Source organism: Harpia harpyja, chromosome 9 (genome assembly GCF_026419915.1).
Source record: "Harpia harpyja isolate bHarHar1 chromosome 9, bHarHar1 primary haplotype, whole genome shotgun sequence".
NCBI lineage: Eukaryota > Metazoa > Chordata > Aves > Accipitriformes > Accipitridae > Harpia > Harpia harpyja.
In genome coordinates this window covers 33,691,760-33,704,143 of record NC_068948.1, presented here as the reverse complement: position 1 = coordinate 33,704,143, position 12,384 = coordinate 33,691,760, and the positions used below count along the sequence as shown (strand labels likewise).

Here is a 12,384-nt window from a genome sequence, read left to right as displayed (position 1 = left end):
TTTGGAAAAACCCAGCACCATCTCTTTAAAATGTTCTATGACAAATGCATTTCCCCTGATGCGAAGAAGAGAACAAATGATAGGTTTAAATAGCACCAGCATACTATAATGATGAGCCCTTATAAAAACAACAAGTTTACACAGAACACAACATTTTTCAAGCTATGTTCTCTCTCTGTCGACTCCCACGCACATTCAGATGCAGAGAGTTATGATCATTCCATTTCACATTCGCAAAACATCATTCCCCTCCCTCCCAGGTTCAGCAGTAAGTTTTGAAAACACTGTGCTTCAGAAACTCAGACACCTGGAGGTTCAGTCAAGATCTGAGGAGTCTGCTAAAAAAAAATGCAGGGACAATCACAGGAGATATTAATAAAACAAGACTCTTCATCTGCTTTATTTGAACATTAGATTGTGAGTGTAACATATATATTAACCTAAAACTAGAAAAAATTATCAGCAATGATATGTCATTGGAAATTGCTCACCAGTGTTTCCTGAAGTCATTAGTAGATAATTTAGAAATTTGGCATAGAGACAGGAATTGCCCCCATGTGCTGTCAGTGTCAATGTGGCTCTTACATACAGCACAAATTCCACAGCAACAGAAATGATTTGCCATGAGAACCACGAGTTTTCAGGTATAACTTAGAGTCCATTTCCCAAATATTTTAGACCTTTTGAATCAAAGTTTCCACCTGTGATGCCAGAAGTCATCTACTATATTAAAAACAGAGCAGGTGACAATGCTCTTGACCACATTTCAGGCTCAATACAATGACTCCAAAGGGAGTTTGTCCAAACACAAAAAAAGACCCATGACGTGCAGTATCTGGCCAAGAGCATATACATAGATTGCTGAACCAGCTGTGAGAAACGGCACACTTTTACATTAAAGTTAATCTCACAGTTAATTGCAATTGTTATTTCTGCTCCATTGTTTTATAAATCTAATTTTATTTATAAATATCCTCCCGGTTTGCTAGCCATGTACACAGGAATTTCCACCCCCCTAATACTTTAAGGGACATCAATCTTGAGGAAATGCAACTCCCACACTTTGACTGTTATACAGGAAAAACAATGTTGTTATGCAACACTACACTGTTCCAAAACATCTCAAAGTCAGACCCTCAACTTCAGCAGTTTCAGAGACAGAAGTGGCAGTTTATCAGCTATGGAACAAATTCACAGAAAATTGCCAACAGGGTCCAGATAATTACAAGGTTTATGCACGAGGCTCCTCTGCAACAAGAAGAGGTATTCCGTACCTACAAATGTGCAGTTGCAGGTATTTAGGAAATCCTTAAAATTTAGGACTTCCAAATACCCTCACATTATTTCCTAATTTAACTGCAGATTGACCAACAGAAATCCTACGAATAGCACTTCCCACACCACTTCCCTAACATTTTCTGCCAAAGAGTTTTGGGCCTTTTTTTCTTCCAAACTTATAAATGATCATAAATTAAGCAACATTGCCAAGTTTTGTTTGTGAAGGAAGGTTATCAGAGATAACCCTTCTCTTACAGATAACCCCAAGTGAGCAGAAATGAGGCACAAGTTCCTCTCCCTCATTTTTCTTAACTACATCTTTTCCAGACTTGACATTCCCATTGATTATTAAACTCAAGAGTAATTTTCAAAAATTTGTCTTTCAGAATGCAGCAATTGGGCTAATTTAAAAGATAACTCCTGCCATAACACAGGTAGATAAAACCAGTAAATTCTAAATAGCAAGAATGCAGTTAAAAGTCTCCATGGAGGACTGCAGCTAACATCCAAAACTCGGCTAGCTCCACAGTGACGACTTCACAGAGCGCAGTATCACTATTCAGTAACAATTTCAGATAAACAATAAATAACACATCCATCTTCAGTAAAAGCAGATTTCAAAGAAACATACAGTATAATCTCCTACTCAAAATGTAGCTTTTCTTAGAGTTAAAAAAAATCCTTTTGCAAAAATTGCTAGGAAACATTTGATGATTGCAGTCAGCAATTCTCTGGTTTGTGTCTTACCAAAAAGACAGACAGTTTGCAAAGCTTTGTGCTCAGTCTCTCTTAGCAACCTTTCCTCAAAGCACTGACCTGGCCTGACACTGATAAAGACTGTGGGGAGAGCACAGGCAAAAGGTGATACGGCTCCAATCATACCTTTTACAAACAGATGCTCTACAACAGATTAAAAAAAAAATGGGAACTTCATCAATAGAGCTGCCGCTTTCCAGGATCACAAAAGTGTTTGTAGGACACCTGTTAAGAGCAAAAGCATTCACTCTCTTTCAAATGGCCAATTATCCAGCGTAAGATCAGAGTCCGGTCAGCACAACTACTAATTAGGGTTCTCCCAGCCTTTTTAATTTACAAATTGCTTCTCCATGCCTTCTCCCAGATTCTGAGAGTTACCACAAATGTCTACAAACACAACTGGACAAGTATTTCAAAGCAATTCTGTTCTGTATAGACTTAATCCAGTGCATTCAAAATAACTTACCCACTAATAGCTTCACGTCTCTGACGGTGAAATCCGGGTCAGGCATTCTATAATTAGCAAAGAAAGCAACGTTAAATACTGTCAAGATAAGTATGGGTACACTTTCGTTACCATAATAAAAGAGAAATAAATGCATAGTGCTCTTTGTCCATAATGCAGTAGGTGGAATCAAGCAAGGCCTCTCCGAAGTGTGGACAGTGCAAGTTTTAATGACATATGTAACATCTTTGCATTGGCAAGTGTACAAAAGTTTCTCTACTCATAATGAAAGAGGAGAAGAGGTGTCTTTTCAAGCACTCTCTAGCAGCGCTGGAGTGGGAGGGAAGGGAAGGGTTTGGGGGCGATTTCAATAAAACCCTAAACCTTTACAGCTTGTTCCTGCTAAGCAACTCGCATGGTTTGCAACTGGTGGTGCCTCATGTATATTCCTCAAGGTGAGCATTATCACATTTGCCAGTGGATATAAACTGAGGCATAGAGCAGTAAACCAATTTGTTCAAAGGCACATCATCACAGGTTAGATTCACTGCTTAGAAATAAAATATAAAAAATAATGAATTAAAGCCCCTTTGTTTTAATGACTATTCCAAACTTCCTTGTCTGGCAGAAGACAACCTGGCTGTATTTGGTGGGTAGGGAAATTGTTGTTCAATTCAAACTGGGCTAATTCAGAGCTAAATTAAATGGTAGCATAATTGGTTCACCAATGTCGATGCATTTATACGATCACTTCTAACACAGGCAATGTTTTCGGGGTTTAATGTAATTAGACAATAGCTTAGTACATCAAGTGAGTGAGTTTTACATGTCAGGTAGAGAGTAAAATTCTGCAACATATAGACTGGACAGAAAAAGAAAACAAAAACAGTAGTGGGGTTTCAAAGCTGATTGACTTCATCTTAATGACCGTATTTCACCCTTCACATTGCACAAAAACTGACTAAGGAATTGTAATGAAAAACAGCCCTGTGGAACCTGCCAGCTAGGTGCTCTGTGCCTCTTGTACTGCCCTGGGTTGAAGATAAACAACTTGCTTCTGGTCATAAAGGACTTTTGACATGATTCAGTTAGAAATCAGAACGAACCAGCCCATAGGCAAACTTTTAGAGCAACAGTTTTCACTATTAAGAAAACACTGAAAGGTAAAGTTAAAAAATGCATTTACTGTCATGCATATATCTGGATAACTATTTGCCAAATTCTGTTTGCCCACTTTCTTTTACCCTTACCACCTTCCTCTGGTGGGATGCAGAGGCTGGACAATACCTTTTGTTAGTTCTCCGCCAACCCTCACATCTTTGCATTTAGCTGCGGGGGCCCCACAGCTTTGGAATTTACTCCCTCGCTGGAATGAAACAGCCTGAATCTACTGACCTTCAGGGTTCATTCAGAGCTCATCTTTTTTTCCAAGCACTAGAAAGTCAGAAGTAGGGGAAGAAGGAACTATTTGTGGGTGACAAGAACATGCAAGGCTTATCTTCAAATGAAACAGCTTGCCTGTATTTTATGTCAGACACATAGAACAATTAGATGGCAATCTTTTTCACATTTGTATCAACCAAAATAAAAGTCAACCACCAAGATAGGTAACAACCCTAATCCAGAGGCATACAAGCAAATCCAGTCTTTCCGAGAGGTCCCACAGCAGCTGATAATAAACATTACTCAAACTAGAAGAATACAATCCTCCCTAATAATAAAATTGCATGTTTAGCTCTTTGGAGAGCACACCTGGCATATCCTTGGGTTTTTTTCTCTGCAACCTCAGGATGTATGATACATTAGAGAAAGAGTACACCAAGGGAAGAATTTCAGGCTTGAACACAGCAGGTTTCAAGTACAAGAACCCATTTTGTGGTTGGGTTGCCTTGTGAGGTCCAGCTTTAATTCAAACTCATTCTACTGTCTGCTGAGACCATTAATGACTGTACTTCTTCGTCTCCAGCCCCACCCAGCATAACTGCCACACTCACTCTTATACAATTAGGGCTGGTTTGCTACAGCATGATGATGGCCAAAAAAAAAATTATTTGCTTGAATGTCACTGGTCCTATACCAATCACTAAGTGTTGGTTCATTCGTTTTTCTGCATATAAATCCAAAACACCAACAACGCAAGAACTGAGCAGAGAGGTTTTTTCCCCTCGCTGTTACGCAATTTTCAGGCAAATGCATCTTGCATAAAACCACTATGAATGCTTCCAAAGATTTCATATATCATAAAAAATAGATGAAGAATAGTATAGCAGGCTGGCTCGACTTGACACCAAAATACGGCTGACTACATTTGAGATTTTCTGCAATTCTGTTATATACAAATCATGTTGCCTCAAACAGAAAAGAAATGCAAACACCTTAGTGTTGCACTGGATACAAACTTGGATTTTAGTAAATGTTTAAAGATTTGCTAGAGAAGTCTCCTATTCAAATCCTCATGAGGATGAGCTCTGGCTAGCATACATATCTGATTAACCACAATACAATGCAAGATGACTGCTGTTCAGATAAGAGAGACATCTCTCCAAACAGCATTCTCTCTCCAAGTTACAATCCTGGAAACAGGCAAACAACCCTCTGAGAAAAACAGCTCCTCTTCAGCTAAGAGATCACAGGTGGACTTTCCTGCTTCTAGCCATACAAGTAACAGCTCCGAAATATACAAGAAAGCAATTTTCAAAGTTTCATTATAATAATTTTTTCCTCATTCATCTCATTCCTTGCCATTTCAGAGTACCTCCAAGCACAGTAACCAAACTGCTCAGCTATGCTTTGTACATCTGCCGGGCATAGACATGGAAGCTGACTGCTTAACAGCAAACAGAAGTGGAAGCACATAACATCAGTTATTCAAAACATCAGAAGTCTAAAAATCATCTTCTATCATATACTTTATAGACTACTGTATCTCAAAAGTCACCCTACACACATGCAGATCACCTAACTTACTGTATCATGACACACACAGCCTCCTCTGGACAAGAGACAGTAGTGCTAGAAAAGATCCAGTAAAGCATAATTTCCTCCAGAGCCTGAAGCGGAACATAAGGTTCCTGAGGCTCATCAGCAAATTACTCAGATCCAAAGGCAAACTGTCCAGTCTCCCTCTACTGATGGAAGAAGGCAGGCTATGACATTCATTAATTCAAGCAGCAAATGTCAGGATGATGAGACTAAAGGTTCTCAACGTTTTGGATCAGTTAGGCAGGTGTCAATACTATTTTGATCTTGCTGGAATACAACGCACACAGCATTTATGTATCTACACATCCACAAAACTGGCATTGCATGCCAGCTACTTTTGATAGATACACGTAAGAAGTGGAAATGTAAATAAAATTAAAACGTGTTATCCTGCAGAGTGCCAAATAGAAAAGTTTGCTCACGCATTTCACTTCTGTCATTTAAAATACACATAAACCATTTTTCCAACCTTCTCTCACTCTAGTGACATTTATGCCCAAGTGCGTACAATTCTTTTATAACATCATTTCAAACTAAGTCATGCTCATTTAAAGAAAAAATATTAGAATGTTGAATGTGCTATAAGAGATTACTGATCTACAAATTCTAGTATTTTAATCCCCCAGAGCAGTCAGTATTCAATGATTCAGCAGAGAATGGGAATATAAAAACAATTCACCCAACTAACTGTGAAATGGAGAATTCGACTGATTCTATGCAGGAACCATCCAAAGCTCACGTATCAGATAAAATTTGCTCTTACTTTTGTCAGCATACTAATTCATCAAAAATATCTTCAAAAGAAAAAAAAAAGCTTCAGTAGTTTTACTCTCTTCTCTGACAGTGAATTCCAGCTAGAAGAATTTGCACATGATGTGTAGATGGTTCACAAAAGGGAAAAAGGGAAACAGCCCTAGAAAGGAGGAAAGATGTCAGAATAGTATTAGAATGATACCATCAGCTGGTAGGAAACTGAGAAGCTAGCTAGTCAAGCCTGGCTGCTGAGACTGTTTTAAGCTCATCACAGCAAACTGAAACACATATTTCTCCTTCACTATCCAAAGCATTAGTGTGTGACAGAGAGCTGGGTAAGTGACTCCAAAACTCTTGCTGTAGATTAGCATTTACTCCTCTTCCACCTCTTCTCAATCCAGTTCAGAATTCAAAAGACACATTATCCTAACTGCCAGAGCTGCAGAACTCCAACTGAAAATAAAGGCAAGCAGCATTCAGTCCTGCTACTTCTTCACTTCCAATGCATGTTCCAAAACTGCTATTTATTCGACTGCTTTGATAATGCTTACAAAGAGAGGTACCTGATCTCCAACGATCGTCTTTGAGGCATGGTCATCTATACATGGATGCATGCTGTGTATGTGCGCGTTCACATAAGCATTTGAGACCAGGTCTTTTTTTTGCCTCAGTGAAACACAGAAGTACATCTATAACCTGGTCTGTCTGTGCACGTGGCGTATAACCATAAAAGGGGCAGGTACAGAGCCAAAGCCCTGCCTTCTTCAAGGTCTTAAACATTACTGGTGGCTTCCAGGAAGGAAGAGGAACAGGAAGGCTGACTGTGAATGCATCTAAAACCAACACATCTTGAAGAAAAACAAGCCAACACATGACACAAAAAAGCAGATTACTCTTTACATGATCTCATTAGCTTGAGGACTCTCTGAACCCCTGGATCAAGAAAGACCAAAGACCACGCTCCAAAGGCCATATCACACCAGGAGGCTTCAGTGAAAGCACACAGCTAACCGAAATTGGAGGGGAGTGCCAGGTGGCAGTTCTCCAGATTTCAGGCACAGGAACAATGGGGAAGCCAATGATGATGTGTGAGCTGAGATTCCAGTGTTAAAATGTCAAAGGTGAAATTGCCTCATTACAGAATCCTAAATAATGAGCTATCAAGTAGAAACAGGTATTACATCTTGTTGTTATGGACACCAAGAAACAAGGTATCTTTGTGAAGGATCTTGTGCAACCTTTACAGTGCATCGGGCAGCCTGAGTTCTGAAGGCACCACTGTCTGGTACAGGCAGCCATAGGAGACACTGGTCCCAGGCTGGGGTGCTCACTATCCATGTGTGATAATGCCCTGCCATTTGCAGCTGAGGATCTGAAGCCCAGTAATGTTTGTGTCTGTGGGACGCGCTCTCACTTCCGCACTTCTCTGCTGATGGAGCGCTAGCTGAACAGGTACCGTTGACACAGTAGGAACTGAAACATCTCCACAGTTTTCTTCTCGTACTGTATGGAATTTGTGAGCTTTCTCACACACAGGAGGAAGATCTGGCTGCTAGGAAGGTGCAGCAGTATCTCTGGCTCCTAAACGCTCCCCAGTTTCACAGAAGAGCTGATGGCTTCATCCCGAAGAAATTCTTGAAGCTTTTATCATTTGCCCTTTAGAAGCGGCAGTTTAAAACCAATGCATATAGAGAGAGCAGTTGTCTCAGATGATTTTCCACCATCTTCCACAGTAGATATGTCTTTCATTGGACCCCTCCAAGAGAAGCATCTCTTGAAGAAATAAACTGAACAAAAAAGTAGCAACAACCTTCAACAAAAAAAAAACCCTCCCTGCCACATTGACCAGAGAAGCCAAAAGGAGGGTCAGAAAAACAGAGGCCCCAAAGCAGCAGGAAAAATGGTTCTAGGAGGGAAAGCTCCTGTATTTGGAGGCTGAGAGGAAGCGAGGAACTGGGATGCCAAGTTGGGTGAGTAGAGTGGAGAGCACAACCCTTAAGTGAGCAGGAATTTCCTGGAAATAATAAAGCTCCTGCTGAAGAAAAAAATTATTCAGCTTCAGGTGATGGTTACATATACACATACAGTGTAAATATACATTCGGACAAGCACTCAATGGAGATGTCATTGGCTCTCTAGGAACTAGGCTGGCCAACAGTGTCACGAGTGAATGTAGAACAAATGGTACTTTACATTAAGGAAACTCAGCTGAGAAGATAAACAAGAAAATTATTAATCAGGAAAGACAATACTATAGTCATGTAATATATAAGCTAAGATTAAGGAGGTGGCTTCTGCAGGTGAAGCATAATTAAGCTATGAATATGGAAGACTTTTCTCTGCTTCTCAGGTTTTCATATGAAGGTTATATGGAAGGCTGTAGACTTCAGGAATATCAAAACAGGTGCTTTTGTGTCCCCTCTTGTCCACAAGGAGAGCGGGATTTAAGGATCAATGCTTTCCACTCAACCACACCTTCTTTCAAATAATACAACAGAAAAATTAGGTTATTCTTCTACGACACCAAATAGGAGCATAGAACTGTTTAGAAACTGTAAGAAGTGACCAGCCTTTCTCACTTAATAGCTAGGGTTTCTACCTATCTTCTAAAACATTACAGAATACATGCACATTTTCATCACAAAATTAGGATACAATCTAGGAAAGGCTTTGCACAAACAAATAAAAAGATGGTATCTTGGTGTTTGCATTTCTTTTTTTAACAAGAAACTAGACTATGTATCCAGGACTAAGTAGAGAAATAGCTGGGCTTAATAACCAAAGAAAAAAATATCGTGGTACAACATAATGGTACAACAAAATAAACATTACTGTAATTACTACTGAGTACCTATTAAGTGTGTCTTGTTCAGAGTTCAACATATAAAACTATTTTACTGCATCATGAGAAGCATCACAGCAGCTCCTATTCGCTCTTATAGTAAAAGGACATATGCTTGTCAAATACCCCAAACACTATTTCTTCTCTTTCTCTCCTTAAGTTATATTGGGGTGGCTTGATTCTTTTTAATTAAATAATTGGGACTCCTCAGTTCCCTAAACTTTGAGGTGTTCCAGCTGAAACTGAGCAAAGTAATTATGCTTTCAGAAAATTAATTTTCTTTCAGATATAATCAGTTACACAGTCCTAATTTCCAAAAGTATCAAGGAACATTTATCTAAACTATGGATTATGTGACTAATCAAGTATATCATTTTAATATTTCTCTCTTAGACACTGTCACTTTTACAAAGAAACTTGCAGGATTCTCTTATTAAAATACCAAATCCTTTATGACTGGACATTAACAAAATGCAACCTCAAAAAGACTCCAATAATACCATGTTTTAACTAGACATTATTAACTATTTACAAAGCTATAACATTCTGAAGAAATACAATTATAATGGAAAACGACAGGCATCATTAGACATTCCACCTGTAACGCAGAAAACAATTGATAAGTCAAAAATTGAAAGAAGGTTGATCTGTCATTACAGCATGGATTGGATGCAAGGACCTTTGAATTTTCTTCCTAGTTTTCATCACTGACTTATTTTTGATTGTGTAGTACTATGCTGTATGCACTTAGCTTTTATAGACCTCATTATCTGCTTGTTTATAAGCGGAAAATAAACATTTCTCTTCTCAAGGGTGCTGACAGTCTTACTAATTGCAATACATTTTGAGATCATCAAAAGAAATACCACATAGAAGTGGACAGCATAATGGTTATTTTATAAAAGCATTTATTAATCATCAAGATTTGGTTGTAACTTACTTAATTCCCAGTCCATCCTTATTTCTGAAGATAAGGGGAACTCTGAGAGCTTCTCTTTGCACATACTCAAAAGTAAAATCTGTTTGAATAATGAATAAAAAAAATCCAAAATCAATTACAATGGCATTAGCACCTCACATTACATTTTCTCAAAACGCTCCCCATTTCCCTTTCCTCACCACAGAACTCCACTGTCACGTAAAGAAAAATATAAAGAGAATGCATATTTATAGGTCCAAACCGGAAACCAAATGACAGACAATGCTCTCCCAGCTGCTCTCTATTTTTCCTGTTCACTGACGCACATAAAATAGAATCCAGTCAGAGTTTGTCAATTAAGGTCTGGGTTGAAATACCCAGGCTGTAATGAAATACCAAATTAACAGTTAAAAGATAATCCTAACTAAATTACTGCAAATCAGCCTAGTACTTTTGGGGCAAATGTGTAGTTTAAACTGGATGTTTAAGTTTACACATTCTAAGCTATACATTTCTACTTAGGAAAAAAACATGTTTTCTTGTGAGCATTATCCGAGTATAGCAGAAAGCCCCGATTCTGTGAACACGTAATTTTCTTTTTACGTGAGGGTTACTGTTACTTTCAACAGAGTACTTTTTTTGTTAATTAATCAGAAATGTAACTGCAGGAGCTGACAGACAGAAATCTTATACAGCTCCTGGCACTTAGGGAGATGGTGAAAAAAGAATAGATTTTATGTGGGAGTCACAGTATAACACACAAGCAAACTGAAAATTAAACATAAGTTTGTTATGTTAACACTGACTAGTATCACCTTGTTGCTTCACTCTGAGGATTACAGAGAACTGGCCTTTCCTGGGGATTTCTTTATGCAATGGTCTGATACAATAGCAGTGATTTGGGGATTAGAGAGGAAGTTACAAGGCAGCGATTTGGGTGAGCTGTGCCTACAAAACCCCACACTCCATTTGGAGCCTTCTGCCACAGAGAGAAGAGGAATTCCTGCAGTGGCCACATACTGTTTCTATGGTTCTGCTATTCCCCCTTTCTTACAGAAAAAATGACTTTTATATAGCATCCACACGCTACCTTAAAATGGAAAACATTGCTTGACTCTTCAGCACTACAAAATACACTACACGCTGCCAAATATACTATACACTTTATGTATTATATTCAGGTACACACAAGTAGTTTAACTTCTCCAAGATTCAGCCAGCAATGTACACGCTTCCTAGGAGAGCATGAGAACCTCAGAGCCGAGCTTATATTGGTAACGTTTCTCTGCTGTAAAAATCCATACTGAAAGAAACAGGGGAAACAGAGGCTAAGCTTCCATGCCTGCAGACCCATTTCCCTCTATTTTTACAACTTTTTCTCTGCTGTATTCAGTTAGTAATTATGACAAGTAGGGATATAATATTCCTACTTAGAGTTACCAAATCAGAGCACTGTAATTATCCATTTACAAAAACATTAAAATTACAGAAACTTTATCGCTACTAGTCTCAAAATAAGTGTAATGAATACTCCAATTAACTAAGGTTACCAAATAAATATTTCTGTACTAGAGAAATCTTCATTCCCATTAAAACTATTGGCTTTAGGTAAGCAAATAAATAAACCACAGATATTTGTTAAGGACACTCATCCACAACAGAAAGTCAACAAACATCAAGAAGAGTATCGGTGGAAGCTGAGGTAGCTATATAGTCTAGCAGACTAGAGAACAAGTAGCTATGACAAACTGCATTCAAGCCAAAAATCAGGCCACTGCCTTGCAGCACCTCGAGGAAAACCTCCAACCCACATTCCCGGCAAAAAAAAAAAAAAAAAATCAAAGAAGAGTTATTGTTAAAAGTAAAAATGAGGACATGGGAAATAAAAATAAATAAATATATCGCTCAACCAATTCCATGTGTTCATATAAGCTGACTTTTTTATTCTTACTAACCACTGTCATTGTTTTGCCTAGATTCAACTCCTGGATTTATAGAAAAAATAAACCAATAGTAAAAATAAAACCAGAGCAAATAGGAAGGCAGACTCTTTCTTCGTAATACCCCAACAAAGCATTTAAATCCCTTGTGGGGTCGAACAAAGCAGACAGAGACCACAACAAAATAACAAAAGACACTCATTTATTTTCAAGTTCCCTAGAAAGGAGAAAGCTACCCAAAGATTGCAGAGCTGCTGAGCTAGGGAAGCTGTGGATTGTACTATAGTTAGCATGTAGCAATAGCAACCGCTGGAGTATTTGGAAGTTGAGGGTAGAATGCAATCATTTTCTGGAAAATTAATTAACATTTTCCAGCTAAAAAATAGGTGTTTGTGTTTTGTTTGGAGGAAGAGGGGTCAGGGTTGAGCTTATCTCCTAAACAAATACCTTCCTAAATAAGATAGGTATT

General features: G+C 38.5%; 1 protein-coding gene across 8 annotated transcripts in view; it reads right to left on the bottom strand.

Annotated features, from left to right (window-relative positions):
• The window catches only part of KDM2B (lysine demethylase 2B), a 127,407-nt gene that overhangs the window by 105,237 nt on the left and 9,786 nt on the right, over positions 1-12,384 (bottom strand). For all 8 annotated transcript variants that reach the window (XM_052798012.1, XM_052798013.1, XM_052798010.1 and 5 more), the window contains 2 exons: positions 9,997-10,075; positions 2,501-2,547 (listed from right to left, as the gene is read on the bottom strand). In XM_052798012.1, coding sequence (XP_052653972.1) covers positions 2,501-2,547; positions 9,997-10,075 — 126 coding nt within the window. The remainder of the gene's footprint in view (positions 1-2,500; positions 2,548-9,996; positions 10,076-12,384) is intronic.